Source organism: Scyliorhinus torazame, chromosome 27 (assembly GCF_047496885.1).
Source record: "Scyliorhinus torazame isolate Kashiwa2021f chromosome 27, sScyTor2.1, whole genome shotgun sequence".
NCBI lineage: Eukaryota > Metazoa > Chordata > Chondrichthyes > Carcharhiniformes > Scyliorhinidae > Scyliorhinus > Scyliorhinus torazame.
In genome coordinates, this window is record NC_092733.1 from 14,523,253 (window position 1) to 14,550,415 (window position 27,163).

Here is a 27,163-nt window from a genome sequence, read left to right on the forward strand (position 1 = left end):
TCAGAGGCCACTGCCCGGGTTGGTGCGAGCCGTGTCCAATTGAGCTGATGTCCCATCAGCCTTTGTGGGTGCATCAACGTGGGCAAAGGCGGGAGACGAGGAGGGTTGGAGCTTGGGGCAAATGCACAAGTTCTCAAGTATCAAGTGGAGAAGGGTTTACAGGCAATGGGTCCAAGCGGTTAATGCAGTGAATAAACGCACTGTCCAACGTGGCCAGGAGCCCTCCAGACCCGGGAAGGGCCAGCTTTGAGCCATGATCAGTTTGCTGATCTTGGCGAATAAGGCGGCAAGGGTTTGTTGTTGGTGAATGGGAGGCAGTGCCTGAAAGGGCAGTGGGGGCAGGAACTGACAAAAGGAACTGCGGGATTGTGGGGAAAGTGGCACGAGGTGGGCCCACACAGGTACAATCGGCCGAATGGCCTGCTCCTGCACTGTATCGTTTTAATTCCATCAACAAAACACTGACTTTGGGCAGCACGGTGATGCAGTGGTCAGCACTGTTGCCTCACGGCGCCGAGGATCTGGGTTCGATCCCAGCCCTGGGTCACTGTCCGTTTGGAGATTGCACATTCTCCCCGTGGGTTTCGTCCCCACAACCCAAAGATGTGCAGGGTAGGTGGATTGGCCACGCTAAATTGCCCCTTAATTGGAAAAAATGAATTGGGTACTCTAAATTTTTTTTTTTAAGATTCACTACCTTCATGGTAAATCACAGAATCTCAAAATCGTTTTGAGGTGAGCATTTGACAGGAACGGCGGCCGTGACCCGTAGGTCTCCCCAATCTATACACCAGGCAACCCCCACCCCCAACCCCCTCCTGCGTTCACCCCATGTGTTCAGAGCTTTGGGATCTTTTTTTTCCAGAGCTCCATCCAAATAATTTTTTTAAAACCACGTTGATAGGAACCACCCCCCCTGCCCCCCACCCCCCCAATCCCCCCATACCCCCGACCCACCCTGCCCCCCATCCCCCCAATCCCCCTGAACCCCTGCCCCCCCATCCCCCTGCCCCCTGCCCCCATTCCCCTTGCCCCCCCACCCCCCCAATCCCCACACCCCTCGCCCCCCCACCCCCCGATCCCCCTGACCCACTGCCCCCCCGCCCCCCCACCCCCCCGATCCCCCTGCCCCCCACCCCCCTGACCCCCTGACCCCCTGCCCCAGCTCCCCTGCCCCCTGCCCCCCACCCTCCTGACCCCCTGCCCCAGCCCCCCTGCCCCCTGCCCCCCATCCCCCGCCCCCTGCCCACCCACCCCCCCGACCCCCTGCCCCAGCCCCCTGCCCCCCCCCACCCGCCCACCCCCCTCCCCCTGCCCCCCACCCCCCCCCGCCCCCCTGCCCCCCGCCTCCCCCCTGCCCCCCACCCCGCCCATGTACAGAAAAGCGATAGTGAGACCGGATTCCTCCTATCAATCCGTTTATCGAAAGTGTTCGCGCTCAAGCTTGATCATTTCCAGAATAGACCAATTTTACTCAGTCGTTTCTTGCTGTTGAGGTGTCGATGGGCCAGTAGTCAGGCATTCTGCCAGTGCTGGCTGTTGAGGTGGCGGTGAGTATGGAACCGTCCTCCAACAGTCCGTTCACTCTATCAACCGGCATTCCCTGATGTAAAAGCTGCCGTTAAAGTGGAGCAGAGAGAGTGCGAAGGGTTAACTCTCTCCCAGCTCAGCAAACCGCCTCAGAACAGGTGACATTCATGACTGTTCCTGAAGAAAACCGGCACTAAATAAAATAAAGAATGCTGGAGGGAGGGCAGATGTCATAACGTTCTAGGTAGTGGCTCTCGCCAGAACCGGGTGAGGGGAGTCGCTGATTTGGGCCATTTTATTCTCTTCCCACAGCCGTACCCTGCCCGATCTCATTCACACTGGTCTGCCACGCTTGTTAAGATGACAGCGCAGGTAAGAGCCACAAGTGGCAGTAAGTGTGATCGCTTTTAGTTGCTACAGGGGCAAGAGTTTTAAAAAAAGTTTGTGTTGCAAATGTGCCCCTTGTTCTCTTTATGCTGGAAAGTGGGCATCAATGTATCGAGCCTTGTGGTCAGTATCCTAGACCCCACCAGCAATGTGAAAGGGATAAAACACCAGAGGTGCGAGCTAAGAGCAGAAAGATGTCGGAAATGGACAGCAGGTTAGTTGAATCACTGAGGAGAGAAAAGGCAGGTTGCCCATCCCTAATTGCCCTTAAGAAGGTGGTGGGAAGAGGAGTGGGGGGGGGGGGCGCGGGGGTCACCGCTGCAGTTGATGTGCTGTGCATTTAGGGAGGGACTTCCAGAATTCCCAGCCACAGTGGAGATGTCGATATGGTTACCGGCCAGGGTGCTGCGTGACTTGGAGAGACATTGGCAGGGAGTGGTCCCACTCTGTGTCTGCTGCCATTTGTTCTTCAAAGCGTTGGAGGTCATGGGTTGGGGAGGCGCTGTCAAAGGAGCCTTGGCGAGTTGCCATGGCGTAACCTGTCGATAGCACGCACGGCTGCCGCTGTGCGTCGGTGGCAGATCGCTTGCCGATTTGAGAAACTCTTTAGTTCGGACCCTTCCAAGGGCAGGATTTACCTTCAACGTTAATCTGTGGGAAGCGGATCTGGCAGTCGCACGCTAATCACATTTTCCTTTTCTGGAACGAAATGGGTTCTCCAGCAGGACAATGGCAGACCAGGCCCAGTCAGCTCTGCCAAGTCCTTCTCACTAACACCCAGGGACTTGCGCCACAATTGGGAAAGCTGCCTCACAGGCTAGCCAAGCAATAGCCTGACATAGTCATACTCACTCAGTCATACCTTTCAACCGGTGCTCCAGACACCAGCATGGCCATCCTGTTTTGATATTGTTTGCTGTCTCGGTAAGAGACTTGGAGTCCTGTACGGTTAAACATAAACCTTTTATTGTTAACCGATGACTATAAACATATCTAAGGTACTCCCACGCTGGTTCCTTCCAGACTTTACTCCACAGACAGTCTACTATCGAGTGACATTCAACATCGCTACTCTGAGTGGTGCGGGCTGCATGGTAGAACAGTGGTTAGCACTGTTCTTCACAGCGCCAGGGTCCCAGGTTCAATTCCCGGCTTGGGTCACTGTCTGTGCGGAGTCTGCACGTTCTCCCCCTGTCTACGTGGGTTTCTTCCTGGTGCTCCGGTTTCCTCCCACAAGTCCCAAAAGACGTGCTTGTTAGGTGAATTGGACATTCTGAATTCTCCCTCTGTGTACCTGAACAGGCGCCAGAATGTGGCGACTAGGGGATTTTCACAGTAACTTCATTGCAGTGTTATTGTAAGCCTACTTGTGACCCTGATAAAGATTATTATTATTTATACTGTTCTCCAGTCTGACATTAATCCTTATGCTGCCCAACACCCTTATCCCCAGGCAGAACGGTGGCACAGTGGTAAGCACTGCTGCCTCAAGGCGCCGAGGTCCCAGGTTCGATCCCAGCTCTGGGTCACTGTCCGTGTGGAGTTTGCACATTCTCCCCGTGTATGCGTGGGTTTCGCCCCCCCCAACCCAAAGATGTGCAAGGTAGATGGATTGGCTACGCTAAACTGTCCCTTAATTGGAAAAATGAATTGGGTACTCAAAATTTATTTTTAAAAAACACGCTTATCTTACACCCACCATCATTTTTATTATTTTAAACACCTCAATTAGATCATGGCTCAATTAACCACAGACCAAACAGCAGAAGCTGAACCAGCATCTAAGGCAATTTTTTTTGGCACCAGAACACATGTTTGAGACTTTATTTGGTGGTAATGGTGCCCGTCCCATGTTTCAGCTAGTAGATACAGGTTTAGGGCTAGTCTCTCATTAGGAATAAGCCTCAATTTTCCAGCTTAGAATTACATATTTAGGATTGTCCTGACTTTCTGAGCTGGCACATGGGGTCGAACAGGCACCACGGGCTGTGCTGCCTCCGAGAGGCGCTGGAGTTTAAGACATGCTCAAACACAATAGCCCTCACGTGGCAGCTGCCGAACAGATATGGGCCCGCCAACACCAACACAGGATGTTCCCATTTTATACTTGGTGTATAGTGCAAACCCAGTTTTTGAAAAGATTGTTTGAAGCCACAAAGGTAGACTTATATACTGCGAATTACAGTAAAGTTAAAGAAATCTATGCAACCTCTTCTCGTAATTTAATTGCCAAAAGCGCTTGGCGTAAGTTCAGCCATTTTGGTTGCATGGTCAAGATGATTATCATAAATTATCGTGTTTCCCCCAGTGGCGAACTTTGGTTTTTTTTTTCCCTCTCTCCTTTGATTTGTTTTTTGGGGGCGGAAGGTCAAAGCCTTTCTGAGGGGTTCGCCAACGATCCTCATTTTGAAGATTGCAATGTTGCCAAACATTCTTAATCCTCCGCTTCATCCAAATGGACTATGCCGCCAAAGGATTGCTGAGGCATTGTATGGAAAATAAAACCAATAGTTTGGTGGGCTTTCGGGACCATGGCATCCGGGTCAAATTGGGGTCAGATGCCCATACGTTGGGTTTACTTTGGAATGGAAATTTAACCATCTCCCATGGTAGGAAGCGAACCTGGATCCCCAGAGCATTGCTCCAAGTTGTGGTTTCCCGGTTCAGGTGCCTCTACCACTAGGCCACAGGAGAAATGCGGTTTTGGTTATCCAGCAGTGAATTCCACAAATTGGTCAGTCAGTGGGCGGGGTGACTATTCAGCGAAGGACGGCATGGCAGCCACATGAAACTGAAGGGCCAATATGGACTCGTCCAGTAGCGGAGAACCTTCAGGCTAATTTTTCGGGTAAGCGAGAGAGAGAATGGGCCCTCCTCACCCACCCACACCAAGATTAATCACCCTCTCGCCCCTCCTTTTTAACTTTAACATTACTATAATGCCCTTAGTAGCTAGAAACGGGGTGGGGGTGGTCAGTGGGGTACCCTCCTCGGAGTCTAAACATCCAACCTTAGCTGAGAAGAAACTCAAACGTTATCTGGCTTTCACTGGTGAGATGGCAGACGTGAGGGAAAACGCATACGAGTCGCTTAGCTTGCTTGTTCGAAAAGAGGTGGGATAAATACCTGGTCCTCGGGACCAATTCGGTTCAGAGAGTTTATGACATGTCCCACTGTGTTGCAGTTCACCCTCGGACTCTGGCTGGCTGCTTTGCTCTGCAAGCAAGTCTCTGCGGTGCCCCGGGCTGACTGGAATGGGACTGGGCTGAAACCCCATCCTCAACACTCGACGCTCGACTCCGAAACCCTGGGTAAGCTGCGAGCAGGTTTTTAAAAGGAGCCACGAGCGTCTGAAAAGCACCGCGCTGCGCTGCTCAATCCGCGGGCTCTGTGATGCGTGACCTGGTTTGAGTGTGAGAGTTTGAATGACTGCATTGGAGCCGTGACCCTGTTGCAAGTCCGTGGATTTGAAGGGGAGGACGGGGGGGGAGCATCGAGGCATCATAGAACATAGAACATTACAGCGCAGTACAGGCCCTTCGGCCCTCGATGTTGCACCGACCTGTGAAACCACTCTAAAGCCCATCTACACTATTCCCTTATTGTCCATATGGCTATCCAATGACCATTTGAATGTCCTTAGTGTTGGCGAGTCCACTACTGTTGCAGGCAGGGCATTCCACGCCCTTACTACTCTCTGAGGAAAGAACCTACCTCTGACATCTGTCCTATATCTATCTCCCCTCAATTTAAAGCTATGTCCCCTCGTGCTAGACATCACCATCCGAGGAAAAAGGCTCTCACTGTCCACCCTATCCAATCCTCTGATCATCTTGTATGCCTCAATCAAATCACCTCTTAACCTTCTTCTCTTTAACGAAAACAGCCTCAAGTCCCTCAGCCTTTCCTCATAAGATCTTCCCTCCATACCAGGCAACATTCTGGTAAATCTCCTCTGCACCCTTTCCAATGCTTCCACATCCTTCCTATAATGCGGCGACCAGAATTGCACGCAATACTCCAAATGCGGCCGCACCAGAGTTTTGTACAGCTGCAACATGACCTCATGGCTCCGAAACTCAATCCCTCTACCAATAAAAGCTAACACACCTTCTTAACAACCCTCTAAACCTGGGTGGTAACTTTCAGGGATCTATGTATATGGACACTGAGATCTCTGCTCATCTACACTGCCAAGAATTTTACCATTAGCCCAGTACTCTGTCTTCCTGTCATTCCGTCCAAAATGAATCACCTCACACTTTTCTGCATTAAACTCCATTTGCCACCTCTCAGCCCAGCGCTGCAGCTTATCTATGTCCCTTTGTAAATTGTAACATCCTTCCGCACTGTCCACAACTTCACCGACTTTAGTGTCATCTGCAAATTTACTCACCCATCCTTCTACGCCCTCCTCCAGGTCATTTATAAAAATGACAAACAGCAGTGGCCCCAAAACAGATCCTTGTGGTACACCACTAGTAACTGGACTCCAGTCTGAACATTTCCCATCAATCACCACCCTTTGTCTTCTTCCAGCTAGCCAATTTCTGATCCAAACTGCTAAATCACCCTGAATCCCATGCCTCTGTATTTTCTGCAGTAGCCTACCGTGGGGTACCTTATCAAACACTTTACTGAAATCCATATACACCACATCAACTGCTTTACCCTCATCCACCTGTTTGGTCACCTTCTCAAAGAACTCAATAAGGTTTGTGAGGCACGACCTACCCTTCACAAAACCATGTTGACTATCTCTAATCAAATTATTCCTTTCCAGATGATTATACATCCTATCTCTTATAAACCTTTCCAAGATTTTGCCCACAACAGAAGTAAGGCTCACAGGTCTATAGTTACCGTGGTTGTCTCTACTCCCCTTCTTGAACATTTGCTATCCTCCAGTCTTCTGACACTATTCCTATAGACAAAGATGACTTAAAGATCAAAGCCAAAGGCTCAGCAATCTCCTCCCTAGCTTCCCAGAAAAACCTAGGATAAATCCCATCCGGCCCAGGGGACTTACCTATTTTCACACTTTCCAGAATTGCTTACACCTCCTCCATATGAACCTCAAGCCCTTCTGGCCTAGTAGCCTGAATCTCAGTATTCTCCTCGACAACATTGTCTTTTTCCTGTGTGAATACTGACAAAAAAATATTCATTTAGCACCTCTCCTATCTCCTCGGACTCCACGCACAACTTCCCACTTCTCACTTTCACTTCTCTGTGAAAGAAATCTACAGGATGTTCAGGAGTACAGAACCAGGAAAAGATTGGGGGGGGGGGGCGGGGGGGGGAGGTTGAACTTTAGGCCATGGTTTTTAACAAACACCAGAACTGCAAATTGACACCTTGTCAGGAAAGGATCAACAGGTGAAGTATCATCACACTTGAAAGGTTGAAGAGCTCTTTATTCACGGTTTGATAGATTAGACGAAGGAGGTGATCATTCCACATATATCCACTGCCAATCCTTTCCATAATGAACAAAGAACAATACAGCACAGGAACAGGCCCTTCGGCCCTCCAAGCCTGTACTGGGCATGATACCAACCTTGGCCAAAACCCTCAGCACTTCCTAGTGCCATATCCCTCTCTCCCCATCCTATCCGTGTGTTTGTCAAGCTGCCTTTTGAACCCCGTTAATGTATCTGCTTCCACAACCTCCCCTGGTAGCGCGTTCCAGGCACTCACCACCCTCTGCGTAAGAAACCTGCCTCGCACATCTCCTCTAAACTTTGCCCCATGGACTTTAAACCTATGCCCCCTGGTGACTGACCCTCCACCTTGGGAAAGAGTGCCTCCCCATCCACTCTATCCATGCCCCTCATAGTCTTGTAGACCTCCGTCAGGTCACCGCTCAACCTCCGTCTTTCTAATGATTCTGATTCTACATAGGGACTGGTCCGCGAACCTGGAAGAATGAACTTTTCAGGCTTGACCTTCGAATGGATTGTATGAATATTTATCAACAAGGATTTCACACGAGTGGGGTTTACCAGATCTACCCTTCCGGGCCTTTCCTTCCGCTAAGTGTTTATTGCGACATGGAGAGTGATGGTGGAGGGTGGACTGTAAGTTGAGTGTTTTTTAAAATTTGAACTGCTTCTTTTTTGTCCGTACACGTCCTCCCATCGGAAGTTGTCACTTTGTGCCTGGGTGCAGGTTATACAGTTTTTCACCAACTGGCCATGTAGCCCCGTTTGTCAGGTGGTGAAGGTTGACCGGCCTGGCACTCCCACATGTGTCCACGTGCGCATGTTGCCATGATGATCGCTGAACAAGTTATCTTTTCCTCTGTCGCCACTCTCGCCTTGGTTGAGAGTGGTGGACCGATCAAACCGAGCATCATCCTGCCGTTTCTTGCCAACTTTAGTTCCTCCTGCGGCACTTGAGAAAGCCATTTTGTCTTATTTCAATCCAATCGTAAAACAGGTTAGGGCATAGAAACTAGGAGCAGGAGGAGGCCATTCGGCCCTTCAAGCCTGTTCTGTCAGTCAATATGATCATGGCGGATCCTAATCTACATGCTGCGTTCCCTCTTTCTCCCCATACCACTTGATGCCATTAAAACCCACAAAATCCATCTCTTTCTTGAATACATTCGGTGACTGGGCCTCCACACCCTCTGTGGTCGCTACGCTCTGAGTGAAGAAATGTTTCCTCATCTCGGTTCTAAATGTTCTACCTCGTACCCTGACACTGTTTCCCCTGCTTCTGGATTCCCCAAGCAGGGGAAAATATCCTTCCTGCATCTAGGGGCGGCACGGTAGCACAGTGGTTAGCAATGTTGCCTCACAGCTCCAGGGTCCCAGGTTCGATTCCCGGCTTGGGTCGCTGTCTGTGCGGAGTCTGCACATTCTCTCCGTGTCTGCGTGGGTTTCCTCCGGGTGCTCCGGTTTCCTCCCACAGTCCAAACACGTGCAGGTTAGGTGGATTGGCCATGCTAAATTGGCCTTAGTGTCCAAAAAGGTTAGGTGGGGTTACTTGGTTACGAGGATAGGGTGGAGGTGTGGGCTTAAGTGGGGTCCTCTTTCCAAGGGCTGGTGCTGACTCATGTGGCTGAATGGCCTCCTTCTGCACTGTAAATTCTATGTCTATCTAGTCTTTCCAGCTCTGTTAGAATTTTATACGTTTCAATCAGATCTACTCTCATCCTTCTAAACTCTAATGAATCCAGGCCCAGTCGAGCGAATCCCTCCTCACAGGACTGTCCCACCAACCCCGGTATCAGCTCAGTGATCTCCCGCTGCCCTCCCTCTATGGGAAGTATTTCTTAGGTGGTGAGTAAACTGCACTCAATACTCCAAGTGTGGTCTCACCAAGGCCCTGTTTAACTGCAGTAAAACATCCCTACTTCTGAACTCAAATCCTCTTGCAGTGTCATCTCACACTTGGAGTTTGGGGTAGACTAATGGGATAAAAGTCTCCTCTTTTTAAAAAAGTTTTGCATTCCTACAATTCCGATCTCTTAAACCATCACTTACATGGCAGATACAGTATAACGTGGATCAGTGTGAGGTTATAGCCACTTCGGACTGAGAAACAGAATGGGAGTGTATGGTGATAGATTAGGACATGTTGATGTACAAAGGTGTCCTGGTGTACAAGTTACTGAAAGCAAGCATGCAGGTAGAGCAACACAGTTAGGAAGGCAAATGGTACATTGCCCTTCATCGCAAGAGGACTAGAGTACAGGATCAAGGATTTCTTACTGCAGCTGTACAGGTCCTTGGTGAGGCCACACCAGCAGTATTGTGTGCATCTTGGGTCTCCTTATCTAAGAAGGAGGGAGAGCAGTAAGGTTCACCAGTCTGATTCCTGGGATGGCGGGATTGTCGTACGAGGGGAGATTGGGTCAACTGGGCCTGTCTTGACTGGAGTTTCGAAGAATGAGAGGGAATCTCATTGAAACATATAAACTTCTGACAGAGCTGGACAGGCTGGATGCGGGGATGATTTTTCCCCTGGCTGGGGTGGGGTGCCTGGAACTAGGGTCACTCTTTCAGGATAAGGGATGGGCTATTGAGGACCGAGATGAGGAGAAACGTCTGCACTCGGAGGGAGCTGAACCTATGGAATTCTTCACCATGGAGGCTGGAGGCCAAGTCACTGAATATATTTAAGAAGATAGATAGATTTCTAGACACTAAATGCATCAAAGGGTATGTGGGGGGGGGGGGGGGGGGGGGGGGAGAGAGATGTAGTGTGGTGTTGAGATGGAGGATGAACCGTGATCATATTGAACGGGGGAAGAGACTGGGAGGAGCTGAGTGGCCTATTCCTGCTCTTGGTTCCACTGCCGTCAGTCCTGCCTCCAGCCACTGAGGTCGTCCCACAAGCAAATGTTGCCAAGACTCAGAAACATCTCCCCTGATTACAGAGCCATAACCCTAAAGGCAGGGTTAGTGGCGTGAACATTTCTGTTACTTTCACAGGATGTGGATGTTGTCAGCAGCTGACGCCCGTCCCTGGAAGGTTGAGAGATGAGCTGCTGTGACACGCAGAGACCTTACAGCACTGTGGCCGTACAGTTCAGTGCGACTCGAAAGACAACGGAGAAAATGTCCGATTTGTTTGAAATCCGTTGTGCGGGGTAACCCCGTGGGACAAGAAGATAGTGAGCGGGCTGCAGCTTAATTAACTTCCTTGCGACACTTCCTTGCGAATGCATTTCTCCCTTTCGATCTGTGCGGGCAAGGGTCAGTGACAGCATCTCACCTTCCACCACTTGACCTGGTCACGAATGCATCGCGGTTCGTAGGATCCTGCTGTGCACAGATTGGCTGCCGCACTTCCTACATTCCAACAGTGGTTGCTCCTCGGAAGTGTTTCGAGCGCTTTCAGGTGCTACCGAGGTTGGGGAAAGCGCGACAGAGATGCAAGCCCTTTCATTGTCTTCGTGAGAAGCTCCAGAGGAAGAATTTGTGACACAGCGCAAGTAACTCTTGTGTTTTAAGGTGTTTCAGACAAGAAAGGATGGCTCTGTCGACTTCTACAGAGGATGGGACGATTATAAACAGGGTTTTGGGACAGCAGATGGCGAATACTGGCTGGGTAAGTAGAGAATTGAGGGTTGCATACTCAACCATGGTTGGTGATTTTCATAGAATCAGCCAGCAAGGAGGCCATTCAACCCATCAAGCCTGTGATGGCACTTTGAAAGAGTTATCCAATTGGACCCACGCTCCCTCTCTTCCTCCATAACCCTTCAGCAGTTTTTATCTGATTCCCTTTAGAAAGTTAATATTGAATCTGCTTCCAGTGCTCTTTACAGCTAGTGCAATCCAGATCGTAACTCGTAGTGTCAAAAACAAATCCCTCATCTCCTCTCATGATCTTTTACCATTTATCTTTAATCTGGCACCCGAACAGGCGCCGGAATGTGGCGACTAGGGGCTTTTTACAGTCACTTCATTGCAGTGTTGATGTAAGCCTGCTTGTGACAATAAAAATCATTATTAAAATGAGGGTAAAGCATCCGGTGGACACCATATGGGTGACTCTCAGGAGCAGAAAAGGATCTAAAACTGTAACGGGTGTTGTGTATCGACCCCCTGGTAGCAGTTCTGAAATGCTAGATTGTATAAAGGCAGAAATTAGGCAAGTGTGTAACAAAGGCAGAGTAATATTAGATTTAGTTATGAATAAAGAGATTATATCGCTGTTATTGTTATAGAACATAGAACATAGAACAGTACAGCACAGAACAGGCCCTTCGGCCCTCAATGTTGTGCTGAGCTTTGTCCGAAACCAAGATCAAGCTATCCCACTCCCTGTCATTCTGGTGTGCTCCATGTGCTTATCCAATAGCCGCTTGAAAGTTCCTAAAGTGTCCGACTCCACTATCACAGCAGGCAGTCCATTCCACACCCTATCCACTCTCTGAGTAAAGAACCTACCTCGGACATCCCTCCTATATCTCCCACCCCGAACCTTATAGCTATTCCCCCTTGTAACAGCTACATCCACCCGAGGAAATAGTCTCTGAATGTCCACTCTATCTATCCCCCTCATCACCTTATAAACCTCAATTAAGTCACCTCTCATCCTCCTCCGCTCCAATGAGAAAAGCCCTAGCTCCCTCAACCTTTCCTCATAAGATCTACCCTCCAATCCAGGCAGCATCCTGGTAAATCTCCTTTGCACCCTTTCCAATGCTTCCACATCCTTCCTATAATGAGGTGACCAGAACTGCACACAATACTTCAAATGTGGTCTCAGTTGTATACAGTTGCGACATAACCCCACAGCTCTTAAACTCAAACCCCCACCTGTGTGGGGTGCGCACCAGATAGTGCCCCAGGAGCCTCTTCACTAAAGTGCCCAACTGAGGTGAGTGTCTATGGGATGATGGAGGGTGTTGGAGACAGCTAACACACTATCGGTCTCCTTCACGGCGCTATCCACTTTTAAAAAATATATATATTTTATTGAAATTTTTCATTCACAATTTTTTCCCCTTACACATCAAACATAAAGAAAATTTAACAGTACAAGTAACATGATAACTACAATCTAATAAAGAGTAACTAACTAACATGGTAAACGAACCAAATAACATAAAATAAAACTTCCCCCCCCCCACCCCCCCTCCCCCCGCCCCTCCCCCCTGGGTTGCTGCTGCTGGTCATCTATCTTCCCTCTAACGTTCCGCTAGGTAGTCGAGGAACGGTTGCCACCGTCTGGTGAACCCTTGAGCCGATCCTCTCAGTGCAAACTTAATCTGCTCCAGTTTTATGAACCCCGCCATATCGTTTATCAAGGCCTCCAGTCCGGGGGGTTTCGCTTCCTTCCACATGAGTAAAATCCTACGCCGGGCTACTAGGGACGCAAAGGCCACGACATCGGCCTCTTTCGTCTCCTGCACTCCCGGCTCATCCGCAACTCCAAATAAAGCTAACCCCCAGCCTGGTTTGACCCGGACCTTCACCACCTTCGAAATCACTCCCGTCACTCCCCTCCAATACCCCTCCAGTGCCGGGCACAGCCAAAACATATGTGTGTGGTTTGCCGGGCTTCCGCCGCACCTCCCACACTTGTCCTCCACTCCGAAGACCCTGCTCAACCTTGCTCCCGTTATGTGTGCTCTATGTAGCACCTTAAATTGAATCAGGCTAAGCCTGGCACACGAGGAAGAGGAATTTACCCTGCTTAGGGCATCAGCCCACAGACCCTCCTCTATCTCCTCCCCGAGCTCTTCTTCCCACTTTCCTTTCAGTTCGCCCCCCAGCTCCTCCCCCTCTTCTCTCATCTCTCGGTATATCTCTGACACCTTGCCCTCCCCGACCCACACCCCCGAGAGCATTCTATCCTGGATCCCCTGTGCCGGGAGCAGCGGAAATTCCCTCACCTGTTGTCTTGTGAACGCCCTCACCTGCATATACCTAAAGAAATTTCCCCGGGGCAGCTTATACTTTTTCTCCAAGCTCGCAAACATCCCGTCTATAAATAAATCTCCCACCCTCCTAATTCCCAACTGGTGCCAGCTCTGGAGTCCTCCATCCATCCTCCCTGGGGCAAACCTATGGTTGTTCCTAATTGGGGACCACACCAGGGCTCCCAGCACACCTCTCTGTCGCCTCCATTGCCCCCAAATATTTAATGTTGCCGCCACCACTGGGTTCGTGGTAAATTTATTTGGTGAGAACGGTAGTGGCGCCATCACCAGCGCCTCTAGACTCGTCCCTTTACAGGGCTTTCTCTCTAATCTTTTCCACGCCGCTCCCTCTCCCTCTATCATCCATTTACGGATCATCGCCACATTGGCGGCCCAGTAGTAGTCGCCCAAATTCGGCAGCGCCAGTCCCCCTCTGACTCTACTACGTTGTAAGAACCCCCTCCTTACCCTCGGGGCCTTCCCTGCCCACACGAAGCTCGTGATGTTCCTGTCTATTTTTGTAAAGAAGGCCTTAGTGATCAGTATAGGGAGACATTGGAATACAAATAGGAACCTCGGGAGGACCATCATCTTAATTGCCTGCACTCTGCCCGCCAGTGACAGTGGCTGCATGTCCCACCTCTTGAAGTCCTCTTCCATTTGTTCCACCAGTCGTGTCAGATTAAGTCTGTGCAAGGTTCCCCAGCTCTTGGCTATCTGAATCCCCAGGTATCGAAAGTTTCTTTCCACTTTCCTTAAAGGCAGGCCATCTATCCCTCTACTCTGGTCCCCAGCGTGTATCACAAAAAGTTCACTCTTTCCCATGTTAAGCCTATATCCCGAGAAATCTCTGAACTCCCTCAATATCTGCATGACCTCTGTCATCCCCCCCACTGGGTCCGTCACATACAACAGTAGGTCATCCGCGTAGAGTGACACTCGGTGTTCTTCTCCCCCTCTAATCACCCCTCTCCATTTTCTGGAGTCTCTCAGCACCATGGCCAGTGGTTCAATTGCCAACGCGAACAGTAATGGAGATAGCGGGCATCCCTGTCTTGTTTCCCTGTATAGTCGGAAATACTCCGATCTGTGCCGACCCGTGACCACACTTGCCATTGGGGCCCCATAGAGGAGTTTGATCCAGCTAACAAACCCGTCCCCGAACCCGAACCTCCTCAGCACCTCCCATAGATACCCCCACTCCACCCTATCAAATGCCTTCTCTGCATCCATTGCCGCCACTATCTCTGCCTCCCCCTCTGCTGGGGGCATCATTATCACCCCTAATAGCCGTCGCACGTTGACATTTAGTTGTCTCCCCTTTACGAATCCTGTCTGGTCTTCGTGCACCACCCCCGGGACACAGTCCTCTATCCTCGATGCCAGCACCTTTGCTAGCAATTTGGCGTCCACATTTAGTAGTGAAATAGGCCTATAGGACCCGCACTGCAGCGGATCTTTATCCCGCTTCAAAATTAGCGATATCATCGCCTCCGACATTGTCGGGGGTAGAGTCCCCCCTTCCCTGGCCTCGTTAAAAGTCCTCACCAACAGCGGGGCCAGCAAGTCCACATATTTTCTATAAAATTCCACCGGGAACCCATCTGGTCCCGGGGCCTTCCCTGCCTGCATGTTCCCCAGCCCCTTGGTAACCTCGTCCACCCCAATTGGTGCCCCGAGGCCTTCCACCTCCTGTTCCTCCACCCTCGGGAACCTTAATTGGTCCAAAAACTGCCGCATCTCCTCTTTTCCCTCCGGGGGTTGGGACCTATAAAGTCTTTCGTTAAAGGTCTTAAACACCTCGTTTATCTTCCCTGCTCTCCGCACCGTAGCTCCCTTTTCGTCTCTAATTCCCCCTATCTCCCTCGCCGCTGTCCTCTTTCGCAGCTGATGGGCCAACAGGCGACTAGCCTTTTCCCCATATTCATATCTCATCCCCTGTGCCTTCCTCCACAGCACCTCCGCCCTCCTGGTGGTCAGAAGGTCGAACTCCGCCTGGAGTCGTCGTCTCTCCCTGTACAGTCCCTCCTCCGGGGTCTCTGCATATTCTTTGTCCACCCTTAAGATCTCCCCCAGTAATCTTTCCCTTTCCTTGGCCTCTATTTTCCCTTTGTGGGCCCTGATGGAGATCAGCTCTCCTCTGACCACCGCCTTTAGTGCTTCCCATACCACTCCCACTCGGACCTCCCCGTCGTCATTGGCCTCCAGGTATCTCGCGATACATCCCCGCACCCTTCCACAGACTCCCTCATCCGCCAACAATCCCACATCTAATCGCCAGAGTGCACGCTGCTCCCTCTCCTCTCCTAGTTCCAGGTCCACCCAATGTGGGGCATGATCCGAGATAGCTATGGCTGAATACTCAGTTTCTTCCACCCTCGAGATCAACGACCTTCCCAAAACAAAAAAATCTATCCGGGAGTACACCTTGTGAACATGGGAGAAGAAGGAGAACTCCTTGGCCTTCGGTCTAACAAATCGCCATGGATCCACTCCCCCCATTTGGCCCATAAACCCCTTAAGCACCTTGGCCGCTGCCGGCCTTCTTCCGGTCTTAGGTCTGGATCTATCTAACCCTGGGTCCAGCACGGTGTTGAAGTCTCCCCCCATTATCAAGTTTCCTACCTCCAGGTCCGGTATACGTCCCAGCATCCGCTTCATGAATCCCGCATCAACCCAATTCGGGGCATATACGTTAACCAACACGACCTCCGTTCCCTCCAGTCTGCCACTCACCATCACATATCTGCCACCGCTGTCCGCTACAATGCTCCTAGCTTCGAATGATACCCGTTTCCCCACCAGTATGGCCACCCCTCTATTCTTTGCATCCAGCCCTGAATGGAACACCTGCCCCACCCATCCTTTCCTTAACCTAACTTGGTCCGCCACCTTCAGGTGCGTCTCCTGGAGCATAGCCACGTCTGCCCTCAGTCCTTTCAAGTGCGCGAACACTTGGGCCCTTTTAATCGGTCCATTTAGGCCTCTCACGTTCCACGTGATCAGCCGCACTGGGGGGCTACCTGCCCCCTTCCCGTGTCGACTAGCCATCACCCTCTCTAGGCCAGTCCCACGTCCCGGTTCCGCGCTCCCACTCGTTCCCCAGGTGGCGCATTCCAGCCCCGACCACCCTTTCTTTAACCAGTTCCTCTTTGATTTCTGCAGCAGCAACCCAGTTATCCTCCCCCCCCCTCCCCCGCTAGATCCCCATCTAGCGTGATTGCTCCCCCCATATTACTTCCGAAAGTCAGCTGACTTCAACTGACCCCGGCTTCTCCCGCTCACTCCTTGACCCCCCCCCCGTGTGGGGAACTCCCATCTACCTTGCGCCTATCTTCCCGCCATCACCTTTCTGGCGCGGGAACAAGGACAGTAGGCCCCATATTCTCTATAGTTGTCCCGCCCCTTGTGGCGCAGCTCCCTCTACCGCCCCACTCCCATTCCTCATCCTCCGCCTATGTCTCTTCTTTCCCCCCACCGGCGCCCAGATTTCTTAGTGTCTCCCCCTTTCCCAATTTACATCTCTATATACATCGACAGTGACATTTTCCTCTAATATCAGTCCCTCAGTTCCGATCCAGTTTCTCGTCTTTAATAAAGGTCCATGCTTCTTCCGCCGTTTCGAAGTAGTGATGTCTCTCCTGGTACGTGACCTATAGTCGCGCCGGCTGCAGCATCCCGAACTTCACCTTCTTCTTGTGTAGCACCTCCTTGGCTCGATTAAAACTCGCCCTCCTTCTCGCCACCTCCGCACTCCAATCCTGGTACACCCGTACCACCGCATTCTCCCATCTACTACTCCGTACCTTTTTGGCCCATCTCAGAACCACTTCTCTATCATTAAAGCGGTGAAATCGCACGATTGTCGCCCTAGGTGGTTCTCCCGCCTTTGGTCTCCTCGCAGGGACCCGATGAGCCCCTTCCACTTCCAAGGGGCCTTCAGCTCCCATCAGCGAGCTTAGCATCGTGATCACGTAAGCCCCGCAGTCCGCTCCTTCCACTCCCTCGGGGAGACCCAGGATCCGAAGGTTCTTCCTTCGTGCTCTGTTTTCTAGGGCCTCAATCCTTTCAATGCACTTTTTCTGGAGCGCCTCGTGCGTCTGTGTCTTGACCGCCAGGCCCAGGATCTTGTCTTCATTATCCGTCACCTTCTGCTCCACCACGCGGAGCTCTGTCTCCTGGGTCCTTTGTGCCTCCTTAAGCCCCTCAATTGCCTGTAGCATCGGGGTCAGAACCTCCTTCTTAAGTAGCTCCACACACCGTCTTAAGAATTCGTCTTGATCGGGCCCCCATGTCGCCTGGGCTTTCTCCGCCGCCATCTTGCTTCTTTTTTCCTCCTGTCCCTTTCATCGAGGATTCTTCGCGATGTAGCCGCCGCCGCCGATATTTTTCTCTTTCGTTGGGGGGGACTCCCTGTTAACTCACCCCACACCGGGTTTCGTCCTGAAAAAATTCCCCGTTGGGGCTCTTAAAAGAGCCCGAAGGTCCGTTTGAGCTGGAGCCGCCGAAACGTGCGGCTTAGCTGGGCATCGCCGCAACCGGAAGTCGGCTCTATCCACTTGAGTGGCAACCTTCAGAGATCTGTGGACATGAACCCCAAGAGCTCTCTGTTCCTCCACATTCCTCAGAACCCTGCCGTTGACCCTGTAATCCGCATTCAAATTTGTCCTACCAAAATGAACCACCTCGTACTTATCAGGGTTAAACTCCATCTGCCATTTTTCGGCCCAGCTCTGCATCCTGTCAATGTCTCTTTGCAGCCTACAGCAGCCCTCCACCTCATCCACTACTCCACCAATCTTGGTGTCATCAGCAAATTTACTGACCCACCCTTCAGCCCCCTCCTCCAAGTCATTGATAAAAATCACAAATAGCAGAGGACCCAGTACTGATCCCTGTGGTACACCGCTGGAAACTGGTCTCCATTCTGAAAATTTTCCATTCCATTATTCTAAAAACTTGCAAATACCTTAACAAAAATATTTGTTTTAAAAAGGAAGTGAAAAGCACGATTCAGATGCTAGAATTTTAGACTTGGGTAAGGCTGACTTTAACGGATGAGGCAGAGACTGTCCACTGAAACTGGGAAGATCTGTTAATGGGATAATTGACTGAAGATTAGTGGGGAATATTTAAAGGAACATTTAATGAGGTACAGAGCGAGTATATACCCCTGAGAGGAAAAGGCTCCGCTTCACAAAAAAAACATCTGTGGACAACAGGGGCTGGTTTAGCTCACTGGGCTAAATCGCTGGTTTTTAAAGCAGGCCAGCAGCACGGTTCAATTCCCGTACCAGCCTCCCCGAACAGGTGCTGGAATGTGGTGACTAGGGGCTTTTCACAGTAACTTCATTGAAGTCTACTCGTGACAATAAGTGATTTTTTTGTATTAGTGAGAGGCAGCACGGTTTTGTGAAGGGGAGGTCGTGTCTCACTAACTTGATAGAGTTTTTCGAAGAGGTCACTAAGATGATTGATGCAGGTAGGGCAGTAGATGTTGTCTATATGGACTTCAGTAAGGCCTTTGACAAGGTCCCTCATGGTAGACTAGTACAAAAGGTGAAGTCACACGGGATCAGGGGTGAACTGGCAAGGTGGATACAGAACTGGCTAGGCCATAGAAGGCAGAGGGTAGCAATGGAGGGATGCTTTTCTAATTGGAGGGCTGTGACCAGTGGTGTTCCACAGGGATCAGTGCTGGGACCTTTGCTCTTTGTAGTATATATAAATGATTTGGAGGAAAATGTAACTGGTCTGATTAGTAAGTTTGCAGACGACACAAAGGTTGGTGGAATTGCGGATAGCGATGAGGACTGTCTGAGGATACAGCAGGATTTAGATTGTCTGGAGACTTGGGCGGAGAGATGGCAGATGGAGTTTAACCTGGACAAATGTGAGGTAATGCATTTTGGAAGGGCTAATGCAGGTAGGGAATATACAGTGAATGGTAGAACCCTCAAGAGTATTGAAAGTCAAAGAGATCTAGGAGTACAGGTCCACAGATCACTGAAAGGGGCTACACAGGTGGAGAAGGTAGTCAAGAAGGCATACGGCATGCTTGCCTTCATTGGCCGGGGCATTGAGTATAAGAATTGGCAAGTCATGTTGCAGCTGTATAGAACCTTAGTTAGGCCACACTTGGAGTATAGTGTTCAATTCTGGTCGCCACACTACCAGAAGGATGTGGAGGCTTTAGAGAGGGTGCAGAAGAGATTTACCAGAATGTTGCCTGGTATGGAGGGCATAAGCTATGAGGAGCGATTGAATAAACTCGGTTTGTTCTCACTGGAACGAAGGAGGTTGAGGGGCGACCTGATAGAGGTATACAAAATTATGAGGGGCATAGACAGAGTGGATAGTCAGAGGCTTTTCCCCAGGGTAGAGGGGTCAATTACTAGGGGGCATAGGTTTAAGGTGAGAGGGGCAAAGTTTAGAGTAGATGTACGAGGCAAGTTTTTTACGCAGAGGGTAGTGGGTGCCTGGAACTCACTACCGGAGGAGGTAGTGGAGGCAGGGACGATAGGGACATTTAAGGGGCATCTTGACAAATATATGAATAGGATGGGAATAGAAGGATACGGACCCAGGAAGTGTAGAAGATTGTAGTTTAGTCGGGCAGTATGGTCGGCACGGGCTTGGAGGGCCGAAGGGCCTGTTCCTGTGCTGTACATTTCTTTGTTCTTTGTTCTTTGAAAGAAGTTAGGGACAGCGTAAAACTAAAGTAAAGGGTGTACAAAAATGCTAAATCTGGACAAATAGGATAGATACGAAGACCAGAACAGGGTCACAAAGCAGGTTACTAAAAGGGATCATGAAAGGAAACTTGTCAGGCACATCAAAATCAGTGAGAAGAAACCTAGTTATATAAAGTAACGTCGGGTGGTGAAGAGCAATGTAGGGTCACTAAAAGATGAAAATGGAAATATTGCAGTGATAATGGGCAAATGGCAGACATGTTGAACAATTACTTTGCCTTAGTGTTTACAGTTGATAACTTGCCAGAAGTTCAGAACAAATTAATAGTCGGTAGAGGACAGGGGATTGGGCCTCGATAGGGTGCTCTTTCGAGGGGTCGGCGCAGACTCGATGGACCGAATGGCCTCCTCCTGCACTGTAGGGATTCCATGATTACCCAGGGCCTTTATGTTGGGTGGGAAAAGCCAGCTGTTGTAAGTATGTTGTGACAAGCTTAAAAAAAAGGTTTGTCCTGATCTTTTAGACAGGTGAAATTTAGTTGTGCACAGCTTGTTCCTGGGACATAAATTGCCCTCTTAAAGGGCTTGTCATGTGAGCAGCTGCACTTTCCTGAGCTCCAGCTCTGTTCACCTTTCTTTTCTTTTGAATGTAAGTTCAGAGTACCCAATTCATTTTTCCCAATTAAGGGGCACTTTAGCGTGGCCAATCCACCTACCCGTGGGCACGCCTTTGGGTTGTGGGAGTGAGACTCACACAGACAGGGGGTGAATGTGCAAACTCCACACGGACAGTGACCCGGGGTCGGGATCAAACAGCAGCGCTGTGAGGCAGCAGTGCTAACCACTGCGCCACCTTGCTGCCCCGCAGGTCTATAATGTTGCCTGTATCGTGTTTGGGTGCATTGATCGCAATTATCTAATGCTGGTTTGTGCTCCGCCTGTTGCAAGCTGATACCTTAAGCTATCTTTTGGCCTTTGTTTGATGCAAAATTTGTTTAAAAAAAATAAATTGGAAATCCCAATCAATAGACATTTACAAAAAAAACCGACTCGACAATCAAGGAAAGTGTGTGTTCCTGATGGGGAGAGAGTTCACGGCCTATCCCATTGATTTCCTGCAATTACATCACTTTCGTTCTCTTATAAACAAGGTTGATGGTGAAATACAGAAACAACACAAAGTTACTTCTCTTCATAAAAAATATTTTTATTCTCCTTTTTCACATTTTCATTGTCAATCCCCGAGTCAACAATCTCTTTCTCCCACCTACCCCCAAACAACCCTCAACAATTTAAATACAAACATCAAAGAAAAGGAATCCAGAATCCCCCCGTCCCGCCCCCCCCTACATAGTCACCAATAACATACACAGTCCAAACCCCACCCCTTCCCAGGACCGTAAGAAACTTCAGAGAGTCGTGAACACTGCCCAGTCCATCACACGAACCTGCCTCCCATCCATTGACTCCGTCTACACCTCCCGCTGCCTGGGGAAAGCGGGCAGTATAATCAAAGACCCCTCCCACCCGGCTTACTCACTCTTCCAACTTCTTCCATCGGGCAGGAGATACAGAAGTCTGAGACCACGCACGAACAGACTCAAAAACAGCTTCTTCCCCACTGTCACCAGACTCCGAAACGACCCTCTTGTGGACTGACCTCATTAACACTAACACCCCTGTATGCTTCACCCGATGCCGGTGTTGTGTAGTTACATTGTGTACCTTGTGTTGCCCTACTTTCTGTTCATTCCTTTTCTTTTTATGGACTTAATGAGCTGCTCGCAGAAAAATACTCTTCACTGTACCTTGGTACACGTGGCAATAAACAAAATCCAATCAAATCAAAGCCTTCTGCCTCCATGAACGTCTCTGCCGCCTCCACCGTCTCGAAGTAGAAAATCCTGGCGTTGTAGGTCGCCCTCAGCTTCGCTGGATACACCACACCAAATCGCACCCCACTGTTGTACAATGCCGTCTTCACTCAGCCAAAAGCCACTCCCCTCTTTGCCAGCCCCACCGTCAAGTCCTGGTAAATTCGAACACCAACACAGCCCACTGCACCTCCCGCTTCTGCTTTGCCCAGTTCAATACCTTCTCCTTCATGTGGTACCTGTGGAATCAGGTGATCACTGCCCTGGGCGGCTCATTAACTTTGGCTTCGGCCTCAGTGACCGATGAGCTCGGTCCAGTTCATACCAAGAGGGCTCCTCTGCCTCCCCCAGCAGCTCCGTCAATATCTTGGCGAAGTACCTTGAGCCGTCCACCCCCTCGGGCAAGCCCACGATCTTCACATTTCGCCGCCTCGAACGGTTCTCCAAGTCCCTCCAGCTTTGCTCAAAGCCCCTTATTGACCTCCACCACCCTCCACTATTGACCTCCACCGTGCCGCGACGCGGCCTCCTCCACTCCCTTCATCTTCTCACCCTGCTCCCCTCACCTCGGCCGATGTCTTCGCCACATCCACTTTCACTGGGGCAGTTGCCTCCTCCACCAACGCCTTCAAAGCCACCGCCATCTCCTTTCTCAACACCTCCATGTGCTTCACAAACTGCTTCTCCAACTCCAAGGACATCACCTCAGTCATCTTCTCTGCTGTGAACAGTGCGCCCCCACCCAGCAGTCCAGCCTCCGCCATCTTGCCAGCTCCATGACTGTCCCTCTCAGTCGGCAGTGAACACTCACACCCTCCCTTCTTCACGGCTGTTTTCCTTAAACCTTTTAACATTCTTTGCCTTCCTTATATCTTCCTACATTCAATCATTTGCAAATTGCCCCCAGGACCAGACTATAAAACTCCTAAAAACAAACCTCAAGCAGGAGCCACCCAACATGTGACTTCCCCTCTAAGGCCGCCACCTGGAGTCAACAAAGTTACTTCTAATCGAGTACTGATTATTAATTATTTTCCTTCAATTACCAGAGTAATTGAGGTACTTCCTTTGAATGAAATTATCTGTTGCTAGTTTGTGACTGCTTTATGTTTTGGGCGCGGTGTCACAGTGATTGGCACTGCTGCCTCACAACGCCAGGGACCCGGGTTCGATTCCAATCTCGGGTGATTGGTGGAGCTTAGGGGGAGCCTGAAGGGGCGGCCACCAGGGACCCTATAACGGGGTGTCCTCACTTGGGGGGTGTGGGGTCGTGCCCAAATGTGTGGGGGTGGGCATTGCCCATGGGTGGGGGGGAGGGCCACAAGCTCACTTAGAGATAAGGGCACCCTTTCATAATGGCGGCCCGATCTCGGAGTTCATCTCACCAGCGCTAAAAAAAAATCCTGAGTGTGGGCTAAACCAGTGAAAAATACCCCAGGGCCCATAGAAGTGACTAAGTGTCATTGAATAGTGGTGGGGAACATGCCGGCAATGCCCTGAAAAACCCACCGCAAATTAACTTCGACATTTTTTGGGAGAATCGCGCCCTTAGTGTCCAAAGATTGGGTGGGGTCACGGGGATAGGGCAGGGGGGGATTGAGCCTAGAGTGGGTGGTCTTTCGAATGGTCGGTGTAGACTTGATGGGCCGAATGGCTTCCTTCTGCGCTGTAGAGATTCTGGGGGCGATTCTCCGAGCCCCGCGCCGGGCTGGAGAATTCCAGCCCCGACGCCGGCGCGCGATTCTCCGGGAATTGGCGGCATTTGCGCCGGCGCGTTTGACGCGGCGCTGGCCGCGGGCCGCTGGAATCGGCGGGGCCGTCGTTCCTCCGGCCCGGAAGGGCCGAGCGGCCTCGCGGATACGACAGGGTCCCACCGGTGCCGTTCACCCCTGGTCGCTGCCGGCGGGAACTCTGCATGAAGGGTCGGGGGGGGGGGGGGGGGGGGGGGGTGGGGCGGGGAAAAGCGATCCTTCACCAGGGGGGGGCCTCCGATGGGGTCATGGCACGCGATCGGGGCCCACCAATCGGCGGGCCAGCCTCTCTCCCCCCGGGCCTACTTTCTTGTGCGGCCGGCCCCTGAACCCCCACGCCATGTTGAGTCGGGGTTGGCGCGCTGAAGAAGTCCCCCGCGCTTGTGCAGGTTGGCGCGGCCCAACTGCGCATGCGCGGGTTGGCGCGGTGCCCATCTGGCGCCGGGAAAGGAGGCTGGAGCGGCGTGAACCGCTCCAGCGCCGTGCTGGCCCCCTGTGGGGGGGTCAGAATCGGTCGTCCCCGCGCCCGTTTCGCACCGTTGTGAAACGCGACGGCGTTCACGACAGCACGAACACTTGGGCTCCAGTTTGGAAAATCTCCCCCTCTATGCTTCTATATATGTTTGTTGTAAAAGGTTTAATAAGATCAAAATGGCCTCTTACCTCAAGTGTTAACCGTACAATGCTTTTTGAAACCTGCACTAGTTGCCATTCTCTGCAAAGAATGGTACCTAAAGAACAATGACCACATTGTCAGTGGGATGATGTGGAACCCTGTTCTATCAGCCACGCAGCAACAATTATCTCTCTCTCTGTTATCTATCCCCCACTATGCAGGTCTGGGGAACATACACTCATTAACAGCCAGGGGGCAGTATGAGCTGAGAATTGACTTGGAAGATTTTGAGAACACAACTGTGTATGCAAAGTACAAGGAGTTTGCCCTGTCACCCAACGCTATTAATGCCGAAGAAGATGGCTACAGGCTAAAGGTGCTGGGATTTATTGATGGAGGAGCAGGTATTTCATCTCTCGGAGAACTCCCATTAGACCCACTGTGTGTCCACCCTGCCTGGGTGTCAGCCGTGACTCAGTGGGTAGCACTCTCACTCCTGGGTCAGGAGGTTCTGTTCTCTAAATCCCCCTTTGGAGACTTGAACACAGGGCTGACTTTCCCAACGCGGAGCTGAGGGAGTGCTGCACTGCCAGACTGCTTTCTCTCTGACGAGGTGTTAAACATTCTCGGGTGAACATGGAGGATCTCTCGGAACTGTCAGCCAGGGCAGTATGGGGACTTCTCCCGGGTCTCCCAACCTATACTGATCCCGCAACTATCATGAAAACAGATTACTTCTTGCTAATTGTAATGCAGTGCACAGGGGGAGGGAGTGGCGTAGTGGTATTGTCACTGGACTAGTGATCCAGAGACCCAGGAGTAATACTCTGGGCACCGGGGGTTCGAATCCCACTGGAGCAGTTGGTGGAATTTGAATTCAATAAAAATCTGGAATCAAAAGTCCAATGATGACTGAAACCATTGCCGATTGTCGTAAAAACCCATCTGGTTCACTAATGGATTGGATTTGTTTATTGTCACGTGTACCGAGGTACAGTGAAAAGTATTTTTCTGCGAGCAGCTCAACAGATCATTAAATACATGGGAAGAAAAGGGACTAAAAGAAAAAAAGATTAGAGCGGGTATAAGTTAAGTAAAAAGTGGATCTGTTGGGGAGAGCTCGCAGAGAGTCGCCTCGCTCCGGCGCCATCTTGGTAAAGGTGATTTAGGGATTTAGTCCTTTAGGGAAGGAAATCTGCCGTCCTTACCTGGTCTGGCCTACATGTGACTCCAGATCCACAGCAATGTTAAATGCCCTCAGGGATGGGCAATAAATGCTGGCTCATAAACAAATAAAGAAAACAAAAAACCAGCTGCTTCATTTCCTATGTCAGAGCTGTAGCTACACTTCAAAAAGTGCTTTGCTGTTTGTAAGACATCTTGGGACATTGAGAAAAGTGGTTTGTGAATTCATGTTACACGGCCCGAATCATCCTCGATTGGGATTCAGTCTATTGACAGACCAGTGCAATTGGCCTGACGCTCCTCGGTGAAACTAATAACCCATTTTTTTGAGGTGGACAATGTGTGAAAGCTGGTGTTGCAAAAGCAGAAATCTAATCTCTGCGACCTGCTGCATGAACGTGGGGATAAATTGCTCAGGATCCCACCCGATTGCTGTCCAGTGATCCCCATTGGAAGGTGCACCTCTTAGATGTTGAGTAAGAATAGGGGACAGGCCGGTGCATCCGGTCAAATGGTTGATTGGGCTGGGACAAACTGCTGAAGATCGGAGGGAAGCAGGCCTCCACATGAGGGATTGGAGAGGGGGGAGGGGGGGGGGGGCAGGGGTCAGTTAACCTCGTGTCTGGATTAAATCGAGATCTTCTGTTTGTGATTAACTGGGCTCAATGTGATTTGTTGCAGGTGATTCCCTTGCCTATCATAACGGACTCAAATTCAGCACGTTTGACAGGAATCACCCGGGTTCCTTCAACTGTGCACGGAAAAGCTCCGGGGCCTTTTGGTACAAGTCGTGTCACACAGCGAACCTCAACGGTCTTTACTTAAAAGGAGCTCATCCATCTTACGCCAACGGTGTCCACTGGGCCACCTCGACTGGGTATTACTATTCCCTCAAAGCCACAGCGATGAAAATGAGACCGATCCCTTTGCCGTCCCCTCATTAGAAGGTGCAAGTGCTCACTGCCTAGTTTGCAAGCCACGATCGTTGCGTTCTACACTCTTTAGATTCATGTTCCAGTTTCTCTGAAGTTCCGCTTGTAAAATGTGGGCTGCAGTACTTGTGTCTGCCTCTGGGTGGTCAGGTGGCGCTACCGAGCACACTGTCAGACTGCCTCTCATTGATACTGCTACACATCGTAAAAAATATCCATTTCTTCCAAAAGTCTCCAAGGGTCAAATTGGTTATTTATTTATCTTGTGTAAATAATGCTTTTATCAGTGAAGCTATGGAAACGTTTCTCCTCTTGGTTCAGCAGTGTTCGTCGCTCACAGCTGCAGCACAGAAAGAATTTTCATTTCACTCTCAGTCTCTTCCTCCACAGCCAGTTAATTACTTCATGATGTAATGTAGCCAATTTGTGCACAGCAAGCTCCCACAAACTGCAACGTGATCAAATCAACTGTTTACATGATGTTGGGTGTGTGTTTGAATATTGGAAAGGACACTGAGGAGAACGCTCCTGCTGTTCCTCGAAATAGAGCCAAGGATCTTTTACTTTTACAAGCATCTTTTACAAGGGGCAGCACGGCGGCACAGTGGTTAGCACAGCTGTCACACCACACCAACGATCCTGGTTCGATTCTGGTCTTGGGTGACAGTCTGTGTGGAGTTTGTACGATCTTCCCGTGCCTGTGTGGGTCTGGTCGTGCTAAATTGCCCCTTAGTGTCCAAAGTTATGTGGGTTAGGTGGCTTGGCAGTGATCAATGTGCGGGTTTCCAGGGATAGGGTGGGGGAGGG

General features: G+C 50.6%; 1 protein-coding gene across 1 annotated transcript; it reads left to right on the plus strand.

Annotated features, from left to right (window-relative positions):
• Positions 1-1,828: 1,828 nt before the first annotated feature.
• LOC140403221 (microfibril-associated glycoprotein 4-like) lies at positions 1,829-26,589 on the plus strand. The gene is made up of 6 exons (XM_072490979.1): positions 1,829-1,902; positions 5,102-5,228; positions 7,822-7,997; positions 10,884-10,980; positions 24,461-24,643; positions 26,106-26,589. The coding sequence occupies exons 1-6, from the start codon at positions 1,891-1,893 to the stop codon at positions 26,366-26,368; spliced, it is 858 nt and encodes a 285-aa protein (XP_072347080.1). The 5' UTR covers positions 1,829-1,890; the 3' UTR covers positions 26,369-26,589.
• Positions 26,590-27,163: the final 574 nt, after the last annotated feature.